Raw genomic sequence first — 27,420 nt, 5'->3', positions numbered from 1 at the left:
CACCTTTCTTGAACCAGCTAGAATAGAATCCACTCTATGGAACCTACCAACGGTCTTTGGACATTACAGCTGCGGCCACTGCGTAGCCTGCAGATACACCAATGTACTCTAGTAGCCTTTGAATGTGGGGTGTCCTGGCTTACATGGACTATATCCTTTATTTTTAACTTTATTTCTTGACGGTCATGCATAAGTAGGCTGACAGCCCAAGTTTGCATACGAATCTGCTCGTGCCACGATGGTATGTCATTATCTAGGTTACATCCTCCATTCCACCCTCTCCTCCTCTCCCCACAGCTCTGAAGTCTCTAAGAAGTCAAAGTATCAGCAGCACCTCCTCAGAGGCATTCTTCCTTTTCCAACTTCCCCCCCAGAAGCTCACTGTCTCCAGAGCTCTGGTCCTCGCTGCTAGGCTGGACTATTGCAACAGCCTCTTTCTAAATCTTCCTGTTTCTACTCCTCAACCTTTACAACTTATGCAGAACAGGACTGCGAGACTTGTTGTTGGCCTCAAGCCCAGGGATCACATCTCTCGAGCTCTGAAATCTCTTCATTGGCTCCTCTTGGCTGCAGGGATCAAGTTCAAGACCCTCTGCATCACCCACAAGGCATTCTGGGGTCTGGGACTCCTCTACCTCCAACTTTCTCTTCCAAACAATCTTCCTTCTCGAGCTCTCCGCTCCTCCACCTCCAACTCTCTGTGGGTCAGACGCTTCTCCAAGCAGAGAGTTGGGGCAGATCTATCTCCTCGGCTGGTGACTCCCTCTGGAACAGCCACATACTTGAGCAGAACCACCTCTGGTTCCGGAAGCAACTCAAGACCTTCCTTTTCGCTTCTGCTTTCTTTCCTCCTCTTCCCTGCTGATGCACCAGACTGCTGCGCACACTGGTCACCCTCAACTCTGGTCCAGGCTGCTGCATATCCAGTTGCCCTTGCACTGCCTCCAGACTCCTCAGCACTAAAGGGTCTGTATCTGCAACCCTACAGTCCCTTCTCTCTGCACTTATGAGCCACCCTCTGGCTGCACGTGAGTTAAATGCACTTCACCCTTCAGCCTGGCACTTCTCCCCTTCGATCTTCCGGCACTTGAGCGTTCATAAAGACCCGAGGCCTAGTAATATCGTAATTTTGTCCTGTCCTTGTTTCCCTGGTCTCGTCACACCTAGAAACACTGGTGTACAGGCGCGCTATAAATGCCATGTCACACACTCTATAAGGTTCTTCAAACTGTTCGTCAACATCTTCCTCACTATTCTCTTAATTATCTCACTGTTCCTGGTGTCCCCTCACCTTTGGAGGAGCGCGCGGGACTGTGCATCATCAACTAGAGTATACTCTTCTGGGCAAGAGGTAGAGTTATGGGCATTGAAAAAACGTATTTAAAAGGTTTGACGGTCTTTGTCCCATTTTAAGAATGAGGCTCTTCTCTATGAAGTACACTATCTTGTGACAGTAATTTCAGTGGTCATTTTTTCAGTGTCTACTGCTTGTATGCACCCATTGGTGTCTGGCCTTTCAGAGCCCTTTTATGTAGCCAAAGAGACACCTTCCAAAACATTTATAACCTGTTTGGAGTGGTTTTTGTTCTCTGTTCTTTATAGCACCTTGTCCTGAAATTAGTTTCTTGGAGCCATGAGCTTCTGTGTAATACATGGAAATCTTTTACAAAGCCATGTTGTTCTGAGCCGTCTTTTCCAGCGCCATGTTTGTGTTTACCCACACTCTGCCCTTTAATGGTATGTCTCAGCGCTGATACTCTGCATAAAGCTATAGACTTCCTTTCTCTCTTTCTCCCTCTCTCTCTCTGTCTGTAGGTGAAGAATAGAGTGACAGTAATGCCTGCCACATACTTTCACTTTTGAAGTAAATGACTTGCAATACCCTGCATCAAACACTTAATGGTGAAAGCATGATATGATATGATAGGTTATACATGGCACGCTTAATACCCAGAGGTTTCTAAGCACGGCCCCGGGATCAAACCTGTGCTGCTCATGTCGTCTTGCTTCCAAGGCGAGCATGTTGCCACTGAGCTAGCCTCTCGAGACTGAACAGATTTCAAAATCGCCAGAAAATAGGTTGAGAGCCTTGGGAGATGGGGAGTGGAGGTCAAGAGGAAAAGATACCGGAGAAGGGAGTCGGGTTTGTTAGCACTGGGAAAAAGAGCACTTCAGTTTTACAAGAGCTTGGAATCAGGCAATACAGTGGCATCCATTGTAGGTGGCGGAGAGACAGTTGATGCGGGAGGATCATTCTTTGGAGGAGGAAAAACAAAAATGTTAGCATCAGCAAAAAAAATAAAACTGGCAAAGCAGGAGATTAGTTTGTCAAGCGAGGAGATGTAGAGTGTAATGTGAAAGACTACAGAGGATGTACTCTTGAAGGACACATTTATTCATTTGGATTTGTAGAGCGCACGTCAGCCCGGGGGCATCGTGGCGCCCGTTAGACATATCTTAGTTGCATATACATGAGTGATACGAAATTTTACAGGGGCAAGTAAGACATTTGTACAGATTTACAGTGCAGTATATATATACAAAGTTAGCGAGAGTCACATGTTATTGTGCAAAGAAAGAGGTCTTCAGCTTCCTACGAAACATCTGCAGTGAGTTCTCTGCTCTAATGTCAGCAGGTAGAGCGTTCCAGGATTTGGCAGCGATGTAGGGGAAGCTTAGACCACCGGCTTTGGCTTTTTTGATGCGTGGGATATGGAGAAGGTTGGTGTATTGCATCCTGGTAGGACGTGTGGAGGAAGGTTTTGAGATGGTCTCTGATAGGTACGACTGGGCGGAAAGAGAGGCATTTGTGTGTGAGGGTGAGGATTTTGAGTGTGATCCGCTCTTTAACCCGGGAGCCATTGGGCTGAGTGTCTGCCGTGGGAGATATACTCTCTTATTGGGATGCTAAGAGCGGCGGCCCGGAGAGCATTGTTCTGAGTGACTTGTAGTCTGTTAATGTGTTTAGCCGATGTGCCTGCTAGGAGGGCATTGCAGTAGTCCAATTTGGCTCCAATAGTTGCCCTGGCTATTGTAAGGCAATTGGGTTTTGAGAGGTATGACTTGATGGCGTTAATAAGTTTGGTGGTGTGCGCAGATGAGTAAGTGATTGCGCTGACTTGTCTGGTCATAGATAGTGAGGAGTCTAGGTAAACCCTGAGTGTCTTGACAGCTGTGAATACGGGGATGATAGTTTTGTCAATGGAGAAGTTGGTGTCCAGTTTGTCTAGGGTGCTCTGTTGTCCTAGTATCATGATTTCAGTCTTGTCTCCATTAAGACAGAGGCCATTGACTGCCATCCAAGCCTGGATGATGGAGTAGACTGTGTGAAGTGCCTTGGCGACTTCGTGGTATGAGCCCGAGAGGGGTAGAAGTACTTGTGTGTCGTCCGCGTAGTTCGTGTATGTGATGCCATGTGAGTCAAGCTTGTCAAAGAGGGGCTTAGTGAATAGGTTGTAAAGTGTGGGTGCGGTGCAGGATCCTTGAGGGACCCCACAATGGATTGTCGTGGGTGTGGTGTTAGCAGTGTCCGAGAAGACTTTCATGGCTCTTCCCTCGAGTAAGGAGGTGATCCAGCTGGCTGATTCTTTGGAGAAATAGGCTGAGTGTGTGAGGTGAGGGTTGTTGTTTATTTATTTGGTATAGCGCAGAACCAAACCCGAAAGGGTAGCTGGCCGCAAACAGTACAAGTAAGCTTAAGGACTTAGTTACAGGAGAAATGCAGTTGATACAGTTCACATTAGAGCGGGGGGGTGGGTATACAAGAAAATGCAGACTACAGTTCAGAGAGTACAGGGCAGTACAGGAAAAAATACGGTTGATACAGTTCATATTAGAACACAAGGTAGGTAAGCAAGAAAAATGCAAGACTGCGGTTCAGTCAGGTTGAACAGAAATCTTTCATCTAGTTACAGTCATCTAGTATCGTTAGGGGAGGTCAAGCTAAGTGTCATTGGCACGTATCCAGGTGAGGACTTTTCGCCTGAAACAGGAGTAAGGTTGGTCCGTTCTGAGATCTAGCGGGAGTTTATTCCAACTTTGCGCCGCTATGACCGGGAAGCTAGAGCCGCCAGCTGTACTCTTTTTGTATCTAGGCACCACTAGGGTAAAGGCGTTAATCAATCTGGTGGGACGGTTTGAGGTTCTCTTGTGGATTCTTTTGGCCAGGTAAGGGGGGGCTAAGTTATTAAGACATTTGGAGGTGAGGGAAAGTGTTTTGAGGGCGATCCTGTCTTTGATTTTTAGCCAATGGATATTTTTCCTAGAGGTGGAGATATGAGCTCTATTAGGAATCTTTAAAGCTACTCTAACAGCGTTATTTTGGAGAGTTTGGAGTTTGTCAAGGATATACTTGTTAGATCCTGCATAAAGGGCATTGCAGTAATCCAGCTTGGATATGATGAGAGCATTAGCTAGTGTAATGCAACTAGTCTCCGTTAGAAATGGTCTACATGCTCGGATCAATTTGCAAGTATATGCAGTGGAGGATGCGAGTGAGTTCGTTTGTTTCTTGAAGGTGGGCGCTGAGTCAAGATAAACCCCGAGGGTTTTGACTGCAGGCATCACTTTGATGACGTTATTGTCGATGTTAAATGAAGCATAGTTAGGGTCAAGTTTTTTAATGGCCAGCTCTGAGCCGAGGATCAGTAACTCCGTCTTATCGTCATTCAGGCAGAGGCCGTGCGATGCCATCAATGCCTGAATGAGGAGATATATCCTATTTACTAAGGCTGTGTCTTCCAAGAAGTTGCCCGAAAGGGGGATTAGGATCTGTGTGTCATCTGCGTAATTAGTGTAGATGACACCCATTCTGTCCAGCTTGTCAAACAAGGGCTTAGTAAAGATAGAAAGAAAGAAAGGGTCTTGTGATCAACCATATTGAATGCAGCCGAGAGATCTAGGAGGAGCAGTAGGGCTGGCTTTCCCTCATCCATGACTTGGGTGATCTGATTTTTCAGATCCACCAGGGCTGTTTCGGTGCTGTGTCCTTTCCGGAAGCCTGATTGCCTAGTGCCAAGGATGGAGTTGGTTTCCAGAAAGTGTTGGATTTGGCAATGTGCAGCTTTGTCCAGTAATTTCAAGAGGAATGGCACAGTAGTTATCGGTCTGTAGTTGTTAGGTTGTAGGGGGGTGGAGGTGTTTTTTGTTTTTAGGAGGGGACGGACCCAGGCCTCTGAGGCTGGCTGCGATAATGCCTGATCTAAAGGATGCATTGATGAAGGCTGTAAAAAGCGGCGCAAAGTGGTCTGCGCAGTCTTTGATGAGCTTTGGAGGGCAAAAATCGCCTTTACAAGGGGAGGGTTTGAAATTTTTTAGTAGGTTGATAACTTCTGGTTCAGTGACTTCTCTGAAGGAGAAGTCCGGTATGGTGGGCTTAGATGATGCGGTTGTGGAGTTGGTAGGCTTGGTTCCTGTATTTTGAGGTAATGCTTTGCAGTGGTCTTTGATTTTCTTTTGGAGAAGGTCAATTTTGTGTAGCATGGCAGCTTGGATACTAGTACACCAGGCTTCATCTTTGATTATTTCGTCGGTGTATTAGGGGGTGAATGAGCTCATTAAAGATGGCGAAGATTTCTTTAGAGTGTGATTTGGCACTGGAGATTCGTGTGTTGAAGGCGTTGGCTTTGGCAGCGGTGATGGCTGTTTTGTATTGGGGGGAGATTGAGTAGAATTCGTTTTTGGCACTGCAGCAGGGGTTGGTTTGCCAGTTTTTTAGTGCTGCTCTTTTGCGGGAGCGCATTGAGTGCAGTTCTTCAGTGAACCAAGAGTTGGTGTGTAGTGATTTTTACGTCTTTTTTCCATTCGAGTGGTGCTATTTCATTAATAGCTTTAGTGATGACATCTTTGTAGATGTCTGCTAGAGTATTAGGGTCGTTAGCAAATGGGGGTGCTAATTCAGGGGTGTTGAGGTAAGGGCGCAGCTTTTCCTCTGAGCTTTTTAGAGCTTCTGACTTGTGCAGCAATAGCAGGGGTCAGAGTTTTGTGGTTTTTGGCGATAGGTACGAGAATTCAATACAGTTATGGTCGGTCCAGGGCAATGAGGTGTTAGAGGTGATAGTAGAGAGGCAATTATGGTCCGCGATCCAGTCTAGAATGCGACCTTTGGAATTAGTTGGGTTTATTACTTTCTGGGTGAACCCTAAGTCACTAAGTTCCTTGGTGAGGGTGCCCACAGGTTTGTCTTTAGCATCGTTGAATCCCAGATTGAGGTCTCCTAGTAGAAGGGTTTTCGGGGAGCTTTTGATATTATTACTAAGGATGTGGATGATGTTTTAATGAGAGTCTAGGGTGAAGCCTGGGGGACAGTATAGTAAGTGAATATTGATGGTGCTGTTGAGTGACAGTGTGAGTTTAGCCGATAAGAGGTCAGAGTTGCTGGTCGAGGAGTGACTGACAAGTCGGAGCTGGAGGTTCTCTTTGTAGATGAAGGCTACTCTGCCTCCTATTCGATCATGTCTGTCTTGTCTGAGTATTGTCTGAGTATTGTGAAGCCTGGTGGTAGTGCAAGTGCAACGGCGGGGCCTGATGCTTCATGTAACCATCTTTCAGTGATGGCTAGTAGGTCAATGTTATTGTTGGTTATGAAGTCATGAATATCTGATGCGTGAGCTGGGAGGGAGCGGACATTGAGGAGGGCACATTTGATGTGAGGTTTGTGTGGTTCGTTAGTGGAGGTGTGGGTGGTGGAAGTGTCAGATGAGATGTGTGGTGATGTTGAGGGGTATGGTTTGGTTAGTGGGTGGTTGGTTGTAGGTTTGAGGAAATTTGGTGCGAGGGATGTGTTTGGAAGTGATGCGGGAGCTCAGCCTATAGTTTCTGTGTTCTGTGGGAGGGGGTTGTGAGCTGAGTTCTACAGCCAGTGTACGAGCTCTGAGTCTTTCTAGTCTATGCATAATTGTGATGCAGGGTGCACTGGGTGTATCTGTAAGAGGTGTGTGTGTTTGTGAAGTGCCTGGGGCAGTGTGTTGATTTGGATTGGGGAGGGGGCTTTGTAAAGTGGGTGTGAGGGGGCGGTGTATGGTGTAGGGTTGGAGGGCAGCGAGTGTTGCAAGGAGAGTGAGCAGCGTGGTGGTGGCAGCGGCAATCTTGCAGGATGCTATGGGCATGATTGTATGCTGGGAGGGCACGGGGTAGTATTGGGCACAGACAAATAGGGTTATGTGGGCCTGGCCAATAGTGGACGGGAGCAGTTTGGTTCAGAGTGGGCTAAAAAGCATACTGGGTACCAGAAATGTCGATGTGGCCTAGGAACAGCAAAAGGCACAGTCAACGGGGCAGGTGTCGCCTGTGAGAGACTATAAGGTACAATCAAGTGGTAGTTGTGGCATAGAACAACCGTAGGGCACAATATGAATGGCAAAAATGGCCTATGAGCGACTATGAGGCATAATAGGTAGTAGTGCTTATGGAGGCGGAGCAAGAATGATCAGCCAAGTAGGTCTGGGAACAGTATTTATATACCTACAGTATAATTATGTATGTGCCAGAGATGTTTTTTCATGGGCAATGTATAGGGATACCCCCGCCTATTGGCTGTTGGCGATGCTTAAACCTGGGAACTTCTATTAAAACAGACATGCGCTAAAGGACTGTTGAGGCAGCGCTTTTAGGAACTCTGGGGGGGCACTCAGTGAAGCCCACCTGTACCTCCATCTTGGAATATACTGGCCTAATCCTGCTTGGAATATTGGGGAAATATTCTTGACCGGATGTGCGCCAGGGGGAACCAGACTTATACCCGAGGATAACACTGATATCGTCAGACTAGAGCAACTGACCCAGAAGTGAAGAGCCATGCGGTCCCAGGAGGATAGACTGAAACCGAAGAACTATGAGTGTTTAGAATGTTGTCCATTGAGCTGTAAGGGGTGGGGAGGAGGGGATACCTACACAGATGCACAACCAATGTAAGAAGACAAGACCCTGAGCGGATGTAAGGCAAGGCAAACTAGAGGCAGGTGGGCTTATTAGTTTGGGTGGTGGGCTGATAGTATGTTATCTGTTCACGCTAGTTGCAACCTGTAAAACGTATTCTTGCTTTGTCCATTTACGATACGACTCCTTTTGTCAGATTTCTTACTTTCAAACACCTATGCCAGCTTCCAATGTGGTGCAGTACAAAAGGAATTAATACATCTGGATCAATACAGTCGCACCTTGAAACACTTGTGTATAGGCGCGTTACAAATGCCATATCATATCATCCAATTGAAAAGCAACAAAAAAATAACTATTAAACAGACCAACACCACCTTGTAGCAGCAAACTCCTGATTTATTGAAACTGATTGATTTGCAAGTATATTGAAGCTAATCCCATCACATAAAGTAAATAGATTCAACAGGCAGGCCTTTTGCGTGCCCCAGGCAGACAAAAAACTGTGCGCTTCACTAGAAAATAAGAAAAACATTTGTACGACATTTACAGAACCCAGAACAGCCAACTTTCTCCCATTTGATTTGTTGTTACTAAAATCTCTTTCGGTGCCCACCACCCCCAACCCTCAAATATTAAACACATCTCCAATACAAACACAGGTTTATAATAATATAAAGTCAGTATAATATAGAATATTCCCAGCAAAAAAGTTGTTTTCCCAACAACGTCTTCCAAAAGTCTTTTTTCGTTTTGTAGGAGGCTTTGAAAACGTGTTAAAGAAAATAAATAATATATTTATATATTTATATATAATATATGAAAGCATACACACAGCACTCTTACTGAGCATAAAGTCATCAAATTAAAAGTACAAAAAAGGCAGAAATCTGAAACACAATAGAAAAAAATCTAAAACCAACAAAACCATCAGTTATGGCTTTCTTAAGATTTGCACGTCACAAAATGAGAAAAGAGCGTTTTCGAAATATTGCAAAAAATTCCAGTTTTTGCATTGTCGTCTGTAGATAATTTTTTGCATTTTCAACTTCCGTGAAAGTAAGGTGTGCAGATGGCGCGACAGTCCTGCAGGTGATCCATGGAGGCGGGACGGGAGTGCAGGGAATACATTTACAACAGGTCACTTGTTTAAGTGGTTCAAATGAAAACTTACTTTTCTTGGTTAAACAATTTCTAGTCATTGAAGATTTATTTACATTGGAAAAAGGTTTCAGAAACAACCCAACATAGAAAGCAAATACTTTCAGAGCAATGTCAACAAACCTCGTTTTCCAACACTGGCTTCAATCATGCTGTTAAACTCCTAGTACACACCTCAAACCAATGGGTGGACAAACGCTGTGATAAAAAGATGTTACTACCACCCAAGACAATGGGTACGTACTCCCTTTATCAACCGCTGGAGGATAAAGAGGCAGAGTCAGGGCGGCCAGGAATTTAATCAGTGCTTAGGTGTTACTACTTATTGCTACGACAGGTGGTTGGGGGGGAGGGGGTGAAGGAGAATATATTTCAGTGATGAAATATAGCTTCTCACAGTTCAGCTGGGACCCAAAATTCAAACCAGCACCCACACAAAAGAAAGATTTAACAAGAACGCTGCAGGTGCATTTATATGGACAGGAGAAGATCAGGGCCTCTTCGGTGATGTCAATGCGGGGTTGGTGCCCCAATCCGCGGCTTCTAGAACAAATCAAGACAATTGCAGAGAATCGAAAGGAAAAGCAAATGTTTTGCTTCCTCTGCACTGGGGCGTTATTGGTTTAAGGCATTTAATCATTGTGTGCCTTTGACGGGTGCTACGCAGCACTGGAACCCAAACTATTCCACAGCAAAAAGAACCTCTTTTTAATACCAGCTTGTGAGCAGGAGACCTACTCTAGAGGTGGGGTAGGAGCGCATGAGATGCTCATTCACACAGTGGTCTCAACTGCAATGTCAAAATAAGGGGTTCACCAGTGCCAACAGATGTGGATAAATTGCGAACTAGAAACCATAATGGGTAAACTCTTTCCACGGAGCAATCCAGCAGATGGCACCCACAGAGATGTTAATCTGGCCCACAAGGCAAATGGAGATTTTACATCAGAGGCACACTCGAGGCATAGGCCTGGGGTAAATATCCCCATGCCTTCAGGGCCAGTGTGCCTATGGAGTCCAAGACCAAGAAACAACCTGCTCTTCAACTCTACCAATCCATTGAGCCATCCAATTTCCAACACTGTACCTCGTGAATGACGGACCATCCCAGGGCTGGTTCTGCAACGAGGGAGTTGGGTACCAGACGTGAACAATGAAGAGCAAACCTGGTCACAACGCAAACATGGCGGTGATGCCAAAATAGTGATTCACCTTCTGTGGCATGCATCTTTGCACTAGCTCTGGGCTCAATAACATTGCATCTACTTATCCCCAAATATGCACTTATTTCTTCTTCTGCAGAATCAGAATTGAAAGATTCCAAGAATGCCAAACAGGTGATAAAAATGTGGCTTCATCAGCAGTCTTCTTGGATTTGATGCAATATGGCATGCATCATTTTGGAGAAGGTTGGAGTGTCTTAACACAAGACCAGAGGTGTACTTCAAGACAACATTCCTTGCATAGCTATCGGATTAGAAGAAGGCATGGATTAACAACTCGCTTTTTGCAGGGCCTGCTTGGTGTCAATATATCGCTGGCTGGGGCATTGGCAAAGCACCAATGAGCCACCCGCCGCAAACGCTTGCTCTGAGCAGATGTTACCTAAAATGAAAACCAAAGCCCTATACTTTTCTAAAAATAAAACGTGCTACAAGATCACAGCATTAAAATGGGAAAAAGTGGCGAATACACAGAGAATCTGAGCAAAGGCGTCAGTTTAGTACACAGAACTTTCGGCAACACTCGAACAAAGTCAGTGTGCTTCACAGCCAGTTTCTTACCTGGGTACCTCCTTTGTTTTCCCCTTCAGCTTTTGCCTGGGATTTGCTCCATGTTCAGGCTGAACCTCATCTCACGAGCACTGACTGCTTGCCTTCTTTTGATGAAGTGCGTTAATGTGAACAGCATTCAAAGCACATCTAGTGCCCATTCTCCCCAAGTCATTATCGAGGACAATTGGGCGCTAAATATTTTGGTAATTTTGACAGTTTGACATAGTGCACAGGCTGCTAAGCAAACTTTAGGCAAATGCCACTGGTTCTGGTTACCTTCAAAGGACTGTCAGTAGGCGTACAGGCCTTTCAAAGACATTGCAAGTCAACTAAAAGAAACTAGGTACGGCCAAACCAACTGACCTAAGATATGGAGTTGCAAATCTCTGTTGACATCGTCCATTCCACAAGGTTAACGATTTCTGACCCCATTAACTATTAAGTTTGTCCTAGAAGGGTGCTGAATTCGGACAGCTCGCCACTGGAGGTGTGTGTACATTGATGATGGTCTCAGTGGACACCACTCAAAAACAAACAGGCAGTCATGGTAGCCAAGATATCTTGATAGCCATATGCTCGTGCAAAGTGGCTACTCGGTGCTCATGTCCTGTATTTCAACAGTTCAGAGCAACTGTCCTACAAGAGCCCACCCCCATTTTCAAGGTGTGGTAGGGCTCCCACAGGACTTCTACAAAAGGCTGCCATCACCTGATCTGTGGCAGGTAAAAGCAATTGCAGTAGCCACGTGCTTAAAGCAGATATTCCCAATTATTAAATATCTCGATGCCTTAAGTGATATTTGAATTTTCCCACACATTTCCTGGGGAAATGGTCTGACTTGCAAACGTGGAATAAAAAGCAGGTTTAGACTAACCTACTGAAGTGCTAGAGATAACAGTCTACACCTAAGGCGAGACCCCAATAACAGGCGAGGCAACCTGAAAACATTGTACAACAGACCTCGTGCAGGCCTCTCAAGCATTTGCTGTCCTACGGACTCGGCAAGAATGCTACAACTTAAACGGTGCATATTTTGTGTCTTTAGAAAGAATTTAATGAGATAAGGAGGCCTGCGCATCTGACGTTTGCATCCTTCGGCCTTGGGTGCTCAGAGGAATTATTTGGTAGTCGTAAGTATATCTTTAGTGTATGCAAATGGTACCATAGTGTATGGTCTTCTATAACTCGGTAAGATCACGAGTGTTTTTAATGCTTTGAAACTGTGGCCCATTTCACAAAACTGCCTTTGGCTTCTTGTCAACAAACAACTACCAAATACAGACACAGCCCCTCTGCCCCTACAAACAAGGTGTGTGTTAAACTGAGTACCCTATGAATTGCAGCGGAAAGAAACGCTTGTCAAGGAGGGGGCCACCTAAACACTTTCTGGAGAGTAGCACCTTCATTACCCCTGCAAATGTATGGTACATAACAGGAAGGCGGTTTCAAATTCATGGTGGGATGCAAGAGGGTCGATGGAATATCATACAAACTCAATCTTCATTTTTTCCTTTTTTCCAAAGCGAATTGCCATGCGCATAAATGTCTAGCTTTTGAAATTTTTTTATCACCTGCACCTGGTCCCAGCCTCTGCTCATTTCACCCCAAGGAGTTCCATAGTGATGGTGGGAAGTTACTTCTGTGCACTGATCGGCTACCTATAGAAAATGTTGCCATGTGCCACCCTTGCAGGCGGAAAGCCTGTGCATGCCATCAAAACACGCGATTTAGAATCAAGGTGGAGGTGGAGGAAGAAAGACTACATGGCAAACATGTCTACAAGCTGCAATGTTCATGTCCTAGATTACCCACAATGCACTAGGAACCTTCCGAAGAGACTGCCAAGAAGAGACTACTCTTCCTCCTCGGTTAGATAATATTGAAAAGTAAAAACAATGTTAAGAAACAGTTAATTGTGAAAGCAAAGAAGATGGCAAATGAAGGGGAAAGACTTGAATGCGCATGGCAGTTCCCCATTAAAGGTAATAAATACACAAAAGACTCGGGAGGTCATTAGAGTTCGGAAGGGGCTCTGGGATAGGTCAACCACAGTACGTTGACGCATTTGCAGGGGTGCAAAGTGAGGGCATAGGAGCAAACCCCCAACCTATCAAGCAGTATTTACAAAATAAACAGAACGACGCCCAGCCCACCCACAGACAGACAGGGGAAAGGCAGCAGCGTCTGTGAGCAAGCAAGGCTCTGCACAAACTGAGCAACGATTGTTTCCTGCGCTTGAAAAAAGGTTCAAGTTCAAAAGATTTAAATATAGCCATTAGGGTTTTCAAACAAGCTAAAATACTAGAAATAAAAAGCTTTCATCATTAAAAACACAAAACAAAAACATTTCATTCTGAACGTCATTAGCACTGAACAGAAAGTCGTAGGTTTTGGTTGCACATCTTGGTTTTGAAACGACGACTCATTAAAGTAGAGCACCTCGGTCCCAAAGGAACCCACACAAATGAAGGACAGTTCTTCAGGCCGGTTGAAGAAAAGGCTGGAGGAACAGTCCCCAGGTTTGCTTGTGGGTGCGCGGTACTGAACACCCTACAGTCCCACTGCCAGTCCTCAAGAGCAGCTCCTCTGAGAATCTTGGAGGGTGAACGTCCCTACAGAGCTAGCTCGGAGCAGGTGTCGGAGGCGCCCTTAAAGAAAGAGGGAATTGCAGGGCCTATTGTCTAAAAGGTGCCCCGGCTACCCCTTTCGGTCTCAATTTCTTCCGTTCCTCGCTAATAATTGCAGTTGCCCCAAACCCCATCAATTCCAAACAATACAGATTCCAGGAGTCAATACATTAAATATAGGTAAAAGTCCTTGGTTGTACTTGTCAACAAATGGGGCGTTCATCTCCAGTGTATTTGGGCGTTCGAATAGGTTGTTTTATTAGTTTACACCAAGGGACCTTTGCTCAACCATTCCCTCTAAGCAATCCTATCTTGGGGGGCAGTGGCAGACGAGCTCTTGTACCAACAAACGAGACTTTTTGAAAATACTCAACTGTGGCTATCCTGAGGCAGGCTGTATAGACCAGATAGGTCAGGCCCGCTAGGTGACGAACAGTGAGCAGCCCCACGAGGGAGAACAGGACTTAAAGCCTAGGGGGGCAGCTGAGCACAAGGAAATGGCAGTAGGGCACCGCACTGGGTTGACCCTCCGGACTAGAAGTCCAGAGGGGAGAGAAGGAGTAGACCGCAGCCGTTTTTAGCTTCCTCTCTGTTAACATTAAATATGTACCACGAACATTATAAATATACACTTCTAGTGCCATTGACTCGGAGAGATGGTACCATCACCAACCTTTGCAGAGCTGACGACGCTATAGAAAAACTGCGCACAGCAGGTCTGTGGCAGCAAGACCACCTTTGGGGGCATGTAACTGCACATGGTCACGGTACTGTATACCTGTGTATGCCAGTTGGACAGCAAAGGCTGCTGGCGGACCGGACTGCTAAGAAAGGCAGCATGTCACTGCACATCACAAGTGGGGGAAATGGGGGAAATCTGGAGCGTTCTAAGCTAGAAAACCTATCTGCGCAAGCACTTTGGTGTTCTGCAACAGTCTGGACTTTGGAATACATATTCAATCACTGCTTTTGGTCCCTCTCCCAAGACTAGAACTGCCTTCCACTACATTGGTAGGCAATATTCAATTCTGCTGCTTTCTGCCGGACAAGTCATGCTGGTCGCTGGAAGAACTAACTCTGTTTAGTGCCAATGTTAAGTGTAAAGTGGGCCGAATCCTGGGCCATAGGCTTCTGGCACAGGGCATCACCAACAGTAAATAGCCCAAACAGCCCAGTCAGAATGTATGGTTTCATTTAATGGAACACTTTGCAAATCTGGACAGTACTAGATCAAAGGTCCCCAGCTGATAACACCAGCCACTGGCACGTGTGTCTCAGCATACAGCAGACGGGCTCTCTGAGATGTACAAGCACCTCCAAAGGTGGAGTGGCTGACGTCGAGTTTTCAGATTTGGGGGCCAATGGAGCCAAGGTTCAACAAGATAACCAGAGGCCAGCGCGTGCCTTTTGGGTGGGCAGATTTAAACACAATAATAAATAAATAGAAATAGGTTGCTTAACAATACTTATAACTGAGCCCTTTATTCCAATGACAGGGCGGGCATCAAGTGTATTTGAGCCAATGCTGCTGGACATGGGCAGACTCCCTGCGGCACATCCCTTACTACACAGATACAATATGAAGCATCCCCGTCACCTCATCACAGCAAGACCTATGCTAGCTGCAAATACACAGTGCTTACACCTTCACACGCTTTGGGTACTATTTGCATAAATCTAACTGGCAGTCACCTGAACAGGCAGACAGCAACCAATTAGATAAGTAGTAGGTGATTTGAAGGGGAATAAGCGCTGTTAAGGGAACCCCTCACCATTTCTTCATGAAACAGGAAAGCTTACATTTTGCTTACAAACAAAAAAATCCCACCGAAGACTATTTTACTCTTTTGTACATGGAAAGGACAAGACTAACTTGTTCCCCTGTATTCCACAGTGCCCCTTAGCTTCTGCAGTGCAGGTCTCTAAGTGATCCAGGTGAATTCCTTATCGTTGTCCCCAGAGTTCTCATGCTCCTGCGGGGAATCGTCCTTGTCGTCATCAATGATTATGTCATCTTGCGAAATCTCAACATCATCCTTCCACTTGATGTCATCGTCGTCATCATCATCGTCGTCATCACCAATTATCTCCTCATCACCCTCCTCTTTCATGTCATCTGTGTATTCCAGGTAGTGCCTCTCTCCTGGGTACATCTCATCTGGAGATCCCTCCTCGCCATTCTGATCCATGTGGCCAGGCATTCCCCGGCCGGAGCAGTCCAGGCACACTCCATGACGGCGAGAGCCATGCTTGATGCCCACACTGGCTGCAGACATGAACACTCTGCTGCACACCTTGCACACATACTTTTTGTCTTTGCTGTGAACCTGTAATGGATGAAACCAGAGTTACTCGTCATATACAGCAAACAACTGATCAAACCACATTGCCTAATCAAATATTGCTGTGGGCCATTTCCGTGTATACCAATTTCATGCACCCCAGTTGCCCACACACAGGCACGCAACACGTCACCCACACATCAACCCCCGTCATCAATACACACCCCAGTCTCTCTCTCTCTCTCTCACACACACACACAACCGCCCCCCCCCACACACACACACAACCGCCCCCCCACACACACACCGCCCCCCCACACACACACAACCGCCCCACACACACACCCAACCGTCTCCCACACACCCAACCGTCTCCCACACACCCAACCGTCTCCCACACACCCAACCGTCTCCCACACAGGCACACAAAACAGTCTTCCACACGTGCACACAACCATCTCCTAGATGTGCATACCACCGTCTCCCACAGGCGCACAAAATAGTCTCCCACGCACCCCATTTCCCACACGTGCACACACCCCCCCGTCTCCTACGTGTGCACACCCAATCTCCCACACACGCACCGTCTTCCACACACCCATTTTCCCACCCATACCTTGCCCCCCACATGCACACCCTGTCCTCCACATGCACACCTCTTTCCACCGTCTCCCCCCCACAGTCTCCCACAAACACCCTCCATCTCTTACCACCCTGTCCCCCACATATGTGCACGCTTGTCTCCCATACACTTGCACTCCTGTATCCCACACGCACACCTCTTCCCCTGTTTTACACACACACCGTCTCCCCCCACACACACCATCTTCCACCCCTCCCCCACCACCAACCTCCCACACATATACCCCTTCTCCTACACATACCCATCTCCCACACATACACACACGTCCCACAACCCTTCCAGTCCCCCCACCAACTCCCACACACTCAGTCTCCCACACCGACACCCCCACATTTCCCACACCCACCTCCCACACACCGACATGTGACCACCATCTGCCATGCACACCCCATATCCCACATGCATGCAGGCTCCCATACACACCCGGCCCACATCCCCACCCACACCGTCCCATACACACCAGGCCCACATCCCCACCCACACCATTCCACACTGTCCCGCACACACACCAGGCCCACACACACCGTCCCACTCCCCCCCCACACACACACACACACCGTCCCACTCCCCCCACACACACACACACACACACACACGTCCCACTCCCACACACACCGTCCCACTCCCTCCCACACACACACCGTCCCACACACACACACCGTCCCACACACACACACCGTCCCACACCCACACACCGTCCCACACACACACCGTCCCGCACCCACACACACACACCGTCCCACTCCCACACCCACACACACCGTCCCACTCCCACACCCACACACACCGTCCCACTCCCACACCCACACACACCGTCCCACTCCCACACCCACACACACCGTCCCACTCCCACACCCCCACACACCGTCCCACTCCCACACACACACCGTCCCACTCCCACACACACACCGTCCCACTCCCACACACACACACACCGTCCCACTCCCACACACACACCGTCCCACTCCCACACACACCATCCCACTCCCACACACACCATCCCACTCCCCCACACACACACACCATCCCACTCCCCCCACACACACACACATCGTCCCACTCCCACACACACACACACCGTCACACACACACACACCGTCCCACACACACACATCGTCCCACTCCCACACATCGTCCCACTCCCACACACACACACCGTCCCACACACACATCGTCCCACACACACATCGTCCCACTCACACACACACACACACACCGTCCCACTCCCACACACACCGTCCCACTCCCTCCCACACACACACCGTCCCACTCCCACACACACACCGTCCCACTCCCACACACACACACCGTCCCACTCCCACACACACACACACGCACACCGTCCCACTCCCACACACACACACACACACACCGTCCCACTCCCACACACACACACACACCGTCCCACTCCCACACACACACCGTCCCACTCCCACACACACCGTCCCACTCCCACACACACACCGTCCCACTCCCACACACACACCGTCCCACTCCCACACACACACCGTCCCACTCCCACACACATACACACCGTCCCACTCCCACACACATACACACCGTCCCACTCCCACACACACCATCCCACCCCCACACACACACACACACCATCCCACCCCCACACACACACACACCATCCCACCCCCACACACACACACACACCATCCCACCCCCACACACACACACACCGCCCCACCCCCACACACGCGCACACCGCCCCACTCCCACACACGCGCACACGCCCCACTCCCACCCACACACCGTCCCACTCCCACCCACACACACACACACCGTCCCACTCCCACACACACACACACACACACACACCGCCCCACTCCCACCCACACACACACACCGCCCCACTCCCACCCACACACACACACCGCCCCACTCCCACCCACACCGCCCCACTCCCACCCACACCGCCCCACTCCCACACACCGCCCCACTCCCACACACCATTTCCCACACACCATTTCTCACACATGCACACACTACCCCCCATTCTCCTGCATGTGCACACCCAATCACCCACACATGCACCGTCTTCCACACACCCATTTTCCCACACATACACATACCCTGCCCCCCACATGCACACCCTGTCCTCCACATGCACACCTCTTTCCACAATCCACCCCCCAGTCTCCCACAACACCCCATCTCTCACCACCCTGTCCCCCACATATGTGCACGCCTGTCTCCCACACGTACACTCTCCCTCTCTCAAACACACACACACACACACACACACACACACACACCCCGTCTCCCCCCACACACCATCTTCCACCCCTTCCATCTCCCACCTGTCCCGTCTCCCTGTATCCTTCCACCCCGTCCCCCACCACCAACCTCCCACACATATACCCCATTCTCCTACACATCCCCATCTCCCACGCGTGTGCACACTGCAGTCTCCCACACACACACACCCCATCTCCCACACATACACACCCGTTCCCCCCCACACACACGTGTTCCACACACCCTTCCAACCCCCCCCCATCTCCCACACACCCCGTCTCCTACACAGACACCCCCACATTCCCCACACCCACCTCCCACACACCGACGTGTGCACACCATCTGCCATGCACACCCCATATCCCACATGCATGCAGTCTCCCATACACACCCGGCCCACATCCACACCCACACTGTCCCACGTCCACATCCACACCCACACCATCATTCCACCCACACACACACACACACACACACCGTCCCACATCAACACACACACCCTGTCCCAACCACACACACCCCGTCCCAACCGCGCACACACACCCTGTCCCAACCGCACACACACACCCTGTCCCAACCGCACACAAACCCCTCACAACCACACACCCCCATCCCAACCACACACACACAGCCACCCTGCCCCACTCCCACACACAAACTCCATCCCAACCCCACACACACCCTGCCCCACTCCCACACACACACCAAACCTCCCACCCACACCCATACATCTGTCCGTCCCACACACACCCATACATCTGTCCGTCCCGTCTCACACACACACACTCCCCAGTTCCAACCCCCACCCACAGACACCCTGTCCCAACCCCCCCCACACACACACACACACACACACACCCCTAGCCCCCATCCCAACCACACACACACCCCGTCCCAAACGCACACACACACCCCGTCCCAACCACACACAAACCCCTCACAACCACACCCCCATCCCAACCACACACACAGCCACCCCGTCCCAACCCCACATACACACACAAACTCTGTCCCAACCCCACACACACCGTCCCAAACCCACACACACCACCCAAATCTCGTACACACCCCATTTCAACCATGCGCACACACACCTGTCCTAACCACACACACACTCTGTCCCAACCCCACACACAACCACCACACAACCCCCCCACACACCATTCCCACACACACACACACACACACACACACACACACACACACCATTCCACACACAACCAGAGGTAGAAGTGTGACAAAAATGTTGTAGATCTGTGACTGCAGTAGGAACAAAGTCACGTAGGGGAACACAAGTGAGGGTTGGGATAGTATCAGGGCGAGGTAGTTGGCCAAATAGGTGTTACACGCAAAAGAGTGTGGTCATAAAAGAGTTTCATTTTTTTCCTTCCATCAAAACAGATTTCGGTTTAGATATTTTACTGCTATTAAAGCTTTTCAAAGTTTTCCTCCCTCAACTTCTTCAAATTCTACCAAACGTGTGGGAGAACTAGCCATCGATTTTTCTATAATACATGTTTTGATTTAGTTGTGAAACACATTTACACTATGAATGCATATTTATTCAAATGCAAAGATAGAAATAAACGGACAATGTTTTGAAGGGAAGTCTTGAAATTTTAATGTTGCACAATCTTGTCCAGTCTGACACTCCTAACAGACCGCAGGGGGCTGCTTTTGGAAATAAGGATTTTAAGTCGTCCAAGATTAGTTAGGTTTATTTCCACGCTAAATGTACACACCTTCAATTGAGCAAAGCATGGAAAGTAGCCAATAATTACAAAATGATTATTGCCAACAAATGATTTATTTTGCCCACCAAGGATCTGCCAGGGCTTTTTAAAATAACAAAAAGAATGCACAATATAATTAATGTGTTTCTCCAATTATATAGAATACTACGCAACGTGTAGTTCTTTAAGCTCCCCTTGCAGAGCCACAGGAGGGCTATGAAGCCAAACTTTATAGGTTATTGCATACTGTTTCACTGCATTCCAGCTAGCCAATCAAATAAGAGGTATACGTCAACTGCAAAAAGAAAAGTCCTGGAACTGTAAAAATGGTGGTAAAAAGCAGTGGAACTCTGAACAGAAAAAAACATAAAACGTGTTCCTGCTTATGCCAAACACTGCATACAAGGAACAAGTTACTTACCTGTAACTGTTGTTCTCCAGCATGGGTCTAGCATGGATTCACATGCTCATGAATATTCCCAGTCAGGCTGGGAATCCTCGGTAAGAAAAAAAATCAGTTTTGTTTCTGAACTGTCTTTCTACTAGTAACCAATCACTGGTCTCTGGGTCATACTGCCATCAGCCAACGACTGCCCTCTACCTAAGCCCCTCCTCTGGCAGCCATCTTCAGATTTGGCAGCACGTAAAGTGGCAGTAGGACCAAGAGAAGAGCCGCAGAAGGGTAGGCAGGAGGGTTCGCATGTTGTTATTTCTCTGTATTTGTTGTTCCAATGTACAACCTGGTGTAAAGCGCTCAATAAATAAATAAATCAATCAACAGTTACAGGTAAGTAAATTGTTCCTTCGCCAGCATGGGGTCTGGCATGGATTCACATGCTCATGAATACAAGAATACATAGCAGTACACACATGCACAACCACGGGAGGTGGCAAGGCTCAACATTAAGCATCTCTTACCTCCTCACCTGGCTCACCTTCAGGCAAACAGGTTGCGCAGCACTGCCTGGCCGACTTTTGACTCCTCCCTAGAATCCCGGTCGACGCAGTAAAATCTTGTGAAGGTGTGCGTCGACCTCCAAATAGCACCCCTGCAGATGTCCAGCAGGGGCGCACCAGACAGGAACGCCGTGGCAGCAGCGATCGCTCTGGTTGAGTGGGCTCTCGGATGGCCGGGCAAGTGTCGGTTTGCCAACCGGTGACCGTACATGATGCAGCCCGAGAGCCATCTGGAAATGGAAGCCTTCGAGAGGGCCTTCCCTTGGTTCACAGGTCCAAAGTTCATAAACAGCTGTGATGTCTTCCGAAAACTCTTTGTGCGGTCCATGTAGAACTTCAGCGCTCTAGCCACATCCAGCGAGTGCAAAGTCCTCTCAGCCGGCGACAGGAAAAAAACAGGCAACACCAAGGGCTCGTTGAGATGGAAGTCCGACGGCACCTTGGGCATGAAGGAGGGATGTGTCCTCAGCACCACCCTCGTCTCGTGGAATGTTAGGTATGGAGGTTTACAGGAGAGGGCCTGATCTCTCCCACACGCCGTGCGGAGCTGATGGCCACAAGAAACACTGTCTCCCACAACAGGAACTTCAACGGTGCCGAATGCAGCGGCTCGAATGGCAGCCCCATGAGCCTGGTCAACACCACGTTGAGCTCCCACGCTGGGGCCGGGGCCTTCACCGGCGGGAACGATCGGAACATTCCTTTCATGAACTCCTTCACCAGGCGATGAGACTGCCCCGGAGTTCTGGTGTAGCGGGAGATAGCCACCAGATGGATCTTGATGGAGGCATGCGCCAGCCCCGCCTTGGCCAGCGATAGCAAGTAAGGCAGCACTTGAGGGGCCGTAATCCGCAGAGGGTTAATCTTCTGTGCACCGCACCAGACAGAAAACCTCTTCCATTTGTGTCCATAGCACTTGAGAGTCGAGGACACCCTGGCTTTTGCAAGCACCTCCTTGCAGTCCACCGGAATATCGTACCCTCCGAACTCTAGTGCTGCAGGAGCCAGACCTGCAGGTTCAGCGATCCTGGGTCGTGATGGAGGATGGCGCCTCCTTCCATGGTGAGAAGATCTGCATCCGTCGGTAGTTTGACCGGCTGGGTTGGGGTGCTGACAAGTCCAGAAGGTCCGGAAACCAGATATGTTTCGGCCATGCAGGTGCAACGAGGATCATCCTGCACCGGGACCGTCTGAGTTGACTGATGAGTCGCGGCAGCAACGTCAACAGGGGGGAACGCATACAGGAATAGGCCCTCCGAGGGGAATGAGAAGGCATCGCCCATGCTCCCCGGCTGGGGAAACCTGCTGAGGAACCTCTGGCACTTGGCGTTCGTCACCGTCGCGAATAGATCGATCTGGGGATTGCCCCATCGTCGGAATAGGAGATCCACTTGATCCTGCTGCAGCTCCCACTCGTGGCACGAGTGCAGCTCCCTACTGATTGAGTCTGTGATGGTGTTCTTTATTCCTGCCAGATGAAAGGGTACCAGGAACATCCCTTGGGTGACGGCCCAGTGACATATCCTGCGCTTCCTTGGATAGGGCTGGGGATCTGGTGCCCCCCTGCTTCTGGATGTAGAATATCGTGGTGGTGTTGTTGGTGAAGACCCTTCCCACTTTGCCCTTGAGGGACGGAAGGAATGACCTGAGGGCCCAGAACACGGCTCGGAGCTCTAGGACATTGATGTGTAGTGACCTCTCTTCCGGAAGCCAAAGGCCTCTTGCGTGGAGATCTCCGGTGTGCGCACCCCCCATCCCTCAAGGGAGGCGTCCGTCATCACAGTTTTCTGATGTGCCAGGGTCTGGAAGTCCATGCCCGCCGCTAGATGTGCACGGGTGCCCCACCATCGGATTACTTGGCGGAAAGTCTCGTTGAGTGAGATCCCGTCTTCGAAGCTGCCCGATGCTTGCATCCAACGGGCGTCGAGGAACTCCTGCAGTAGTCGCATCCGCAGCCTGCATAGGCGCACAAGGTAGATGCCCAAGGACATCATTCTGAGTAGGAACTTGATGGATCTCACCCTGGCCACGTCCATGGTCAACAGCCGTTGTACCTTGCCCAGGATAGCCTTCGTCCTTTCCTCCGACGGCGAAGCAATCGCGCCACTGTGTCGAGTCAGGGCGTCTTGCGATGGTACCAAGTGGGATTTTGCAGAGTTGATAGAGAATCCCACATCCGTGAGCAGTTGGACGGTCTTTGCTGTGTGATTGACGGCGAGTTCCCTTGACTTTGCTCAGATGAGCCAATCGTCCAGGTAGGGGTAGACGTGTATCTCCTGCAGGCGCAGCCGCACCGCCACTGTTACTAGGCACTTGGTGAACACCCTGGGCGCCGACTTCAATCTGAAGGGAAGGGCCTTGAACTGATAGTGTCACCCTTGGACCACAAATCGTAGGAATTTTCGATGTCCTTTTAGACTGGGGATGTGGAAGTAAGCATCCTCGAAGTCTAGCGACAATAGGAAGTCGCCTTCCACCAGCTGTCCCAGCACGTGCTGGAGGGTGACCATCCGGAATTTCTGGGACTTGATGTACTTATTTAGACGATTAAGGGCCATGATGGGTCGCCAACTGCCAGTCTTCTTCCGGACGAGGAAGTACTGCGAGTACACCCCGGAGCCTCTTTAGGATGAGTTCTATGGCTCCTTTTCTTAGCATCGCTTGTATCTCCAGAAGTAGTTGTGGGATGTGGTTTTCCTTCCTGGTCACGGGTGGAATACGGGGACACCTTTTATGAAATTCCAGAGTGTGCCCCCGGGCCAGGGCATCTAGCACCTAAATGTCGGTGGGGATGGACTCCCACACGCTGATGGGCAGCAGGGTGCTCGGGTGGGGGCCCAACGCCACGGCTGGTCCAGTCCTGTTTCGTCATGGCCTTGCCGTCTTGGCCTCCTTGGCGGCGACGACGGGATCCTCGGGTCTTGCCGCGTCCTCTGTAGGCTTCCTGCGACGGGGAGCGGACCGGTTGGTGGTACGACGAGGAACCGCCGCCGAATCCTTTGGAGGCACCTTGCTTGCCTCCGGAGTTCCGCAAGGACGGCCATCGTTGAACGCCCAAGGCCTGAGCCGTCCCGGTGTCCGCCTTGATGGCCTACAGTGACTCGTCCACTGTCTTGCCGAAGAGGTTGTTCCCGTCGAAGGGCATGTCCAGTACCCTGGTCTGCACGTCCTGGCGGAAATCGGTGGCCTTGAGCCAACCGCACCGGCGTAGGCAAACGCCGTTGCCCATCTATCGAAAGCCTGTTTCGGCGATGTCCGTGGCCACCGTAATGGCGTGGTCCGAAGCCACCTCGCCTACCTGTAGTATTCCCAGGGCCTCAGCCCTCTTGTCATCCGGGGGGAAGTCCAGGAGGGCAGCGATCTTGAACCACAGCTCCCTGTCGTAGCATGCCACGAGCGCGAGGGCGTTGGCCGCTTTAATAGTCGTCACCACCAACGAGATGACCTGTCGTCCCATGGCATCCAGCTTCTTTCCCCTCGCAGTCCGGGGGGGGACGTGGAAGTTGAGGCCGTCGGCCCTGCCGATTTCTTCTTGGTCGCCGCGGAGACCACTGAATCCGGGGACGGCTGTGCTCCGAGGCACATAGGGGCGGAGTGCGGGACCCGGTACTTCTTCTCGTACCGGTCTCTCTTAGCAGGAGCCGTGGACTGGTTCTTCATGAGTGCCAGCCCCTCGTCCCAGATGTCGTCCAGTAACGGGACTGAGAGGACAGTCTTCCTCTTGTCCTCCTGTCGTTGGTAGTGGAAGCCCTCCTTCTGTACCTCGGGGCAGAGCTGGAAGAGCTCAGATGCCCTGGTGATCATGGCGTGGAAGGAGACAATTTCATCGGGAGGGGTGCGGGGGGGTTGGAGAGGCCCGAGGAGGTGGTGATGGGAGGTCCATTACATCGTCACCACCGTCGTCATCCGTCCCTGCAGTCTCCGTCTCATCCCTCAGAGGAGGGGATGGGGGTGAAGGCTGGAAGGGGGTGGGGGGTGGATGGAGTCGTCTCTGCTTGTTAGGTAGGCTCCACAACAGTCCAGGCTCCGCTGAGTTGTCGGTGGGAGGCAAGGGCATCCTTGTCCTTATCTCCGTACACAGGGCCTGTATAGCCATCAAGATAGCTCCTGAATTGTCCCCTGGTAAAGGCACCTGCTGCAACGGGACCGACGGCTGGAGCGTGGGGGCCCTCCGCAGCCCCATCTTCCTCGTCAGCTCCTCCGTTGATCTCTTTGTCAGCCCCGTCGGGATCCTTCCCTGGATTCCTTAGACTTCTTTTCCCAGATCCTTTGGACGCTAGCCAGCTCATCCTCAGAGGTGGTATCCGTGTCTGTTATAGCTACCATGCCCCCCCCTCTTTCTCCTGCTGGGGTTTCACGGGGGTCTTATCGATAGGCAGAAAAGAAGATTCCCTCCAGGGTGGCAGGGAAACTCTAGCACCTGAAGCCGTCTCCACTGGGGAAGCCTTCGTAGGTTTCACCAGGGCTGCCACGACTCCTTCAATCGAGGCCTTAGCCGGGTGAATCGGGGCCTTCACGACCTTCGGCGTGCCTGAGGCCTTCACCTTGGGGGGTGGGTTGCCACCTCGCTCCCCCTCGGCTGTCTGTCAGGATCGACCGGGGCTTCTCCCGAAGCTTACCCGGGTTCTCCGACTTCCTCTTCACTGAAACAGAGCGTTGGCTCGTGGTTGGTGGCATCAGTGATAATGTGCCGTGCCTGGCAGCCGAGGCGCCCGACCGATCGGCGCTCCCGGTGCCCACAGACTCGCAGTGCTTTGCCTTTTGTTGGGCCCCCGTCGCCAGAGCGCCCTCAAAGGTCTTTGAAGACCGCTCGGACTTCTTCCTCTTCTTACCCGCTGCTTCATTGTCCGTTCGGACATGTTCTTACAAAACGCACAGTCCTTCTCCACGTACGATTCGTTGTCGTGAAGGCAGTAGAAGCACCGAGTGCGCTCATCCTCAAAGACTTTCTGTAGTCGGCATCCAGGGCAGCTGCTGAACAGCTTGGATCCAACAGGCGTCATGCTTCCTTTGTCCTGGGCCATGTCCACGCGGAGTAGGCCTCAAAGATCTTCTGGAATCCTCAGAGAAGTGGAAAACTTGACGAAAAGATGCCCTGAGGGGTGTTGAAAATTTCAAAAACGGGTCCCCGTCGATCGGAAGTAGAGTCGGTGGAGGTTGAGGCTCGATTGACCGAAAATATAAGAGTAAACTCTTCAAAAATACAAAAAACGCAGTAAAAGCTCGAGAGCTACAGCACGAGGACTCCCAACACTTGAACGTGTGGTAAAAATCTGAAGATGGCTGCCAGAGGAGGGGCTTAGGTAGGGGGCAGTCATTGGCTGGGGGCTGTATGACCCAGAGACCAGTAATTGGTTACTAGTAGAAAGACAGTTTAGAAACAAACGGAAACTGATTTTTTTCTTTACCGAGGATTCCCAGCCTGACGACGGGGAATATTCATGACCATGTGAATCCATGCCAGACCCCATGCTGGAGAACATCTCATTTTGGCATTGTAGCTGCACTATAGAAGTCACAGCGCAAGACAACGAAAATAAAGTATTGTTTAGAAGAAGAAAACAGTAATGTGACTTTGGCCATTTGTCAACATAACTGTGTGCTACTACCAGTACCAGTCATTACTTTTATCAACATGACCTCTTTCCTACACCTTCCACATGAGTCTTTAACCACTACAAGTGTGCTGCATTCTACCAGACCTAAGAAATATTGGAACGCTGCAACCCAAGTCCGAGTGGGGGTGTTGAGGGGGTGGGGGTTGGAGGGGGACTGGTCCTCAAAGAAAAGGATCAGCGTGGTGAAGTGTGCAGGTCTCACCAGGGAAGCACCATACTCCATGTGAGAACCAAGTACGTGCAATTTTAGCTGCTTTCCATGACGAACAATATAATATTCACAAGCATTTTTCTGTCCAAGGTTTGAGTTGGTTAATGTTATCACTAGGTAATCTAGAAGGTTATGGGATGACTAATGTCCTGTAAGGTGTGCAGAAGGAGGCTGACACAAAGGTTGCATGTTTGGGACTAAAGGCTTATTGAATAGGAAAGAAAATGAAAACCTAACTATCTTTATTCCTAGGATGGGTTTCCCTGGCTCAATCAAAGAGCCAAGGTGACT

The 27,420-nt window shown here is 49.9% G+C and overlaps 1 protein-coding gene across 1 annotated transcript in view; it reads right to left on the bottom strand.

Annotated features, from left to right (window-relative positions):
* Positions 1–8,253: 8,253 nt before the first annotated feature.
* Positions 8,254–27,420, bottom strand: part of ZBTB46 (zinc finger and BTB domain containing 46) — a 402,659-nt gene continuing 383,492 nt past the window's right edge. The window contains exon 6 of the mRNA XM_069650876.1: positions 8,254–15,765. Within this exon, the coding sequence (XP_069506977.1) occupies positions 15,361–15,765 (405 nt within the window). The 3' untranslated portion in view covers positions 8,254–15,360. The remainder of the gene's footprint in view (positions 15,766–27,420) is intronic.

Source organism: Ambystoma mexicanum, chromosome 3p (assembly GCF_040938575.1).
Source record: "Ambystoma mexicanum isolate Mex_15411 chromosome 3p, UKY_AmexF1_1, whole genome shotgun sequence".
Classification (NCBI taxonomy): Eukaryota; Metazoa; Chordata; class Amphibia; order Caudata; family Ambystomatidae; genus Ambystoma; species Ambystoma mexicanum.
This window is presented reverse-complemented; position numbering and strand designations above follow the sequence as displayed.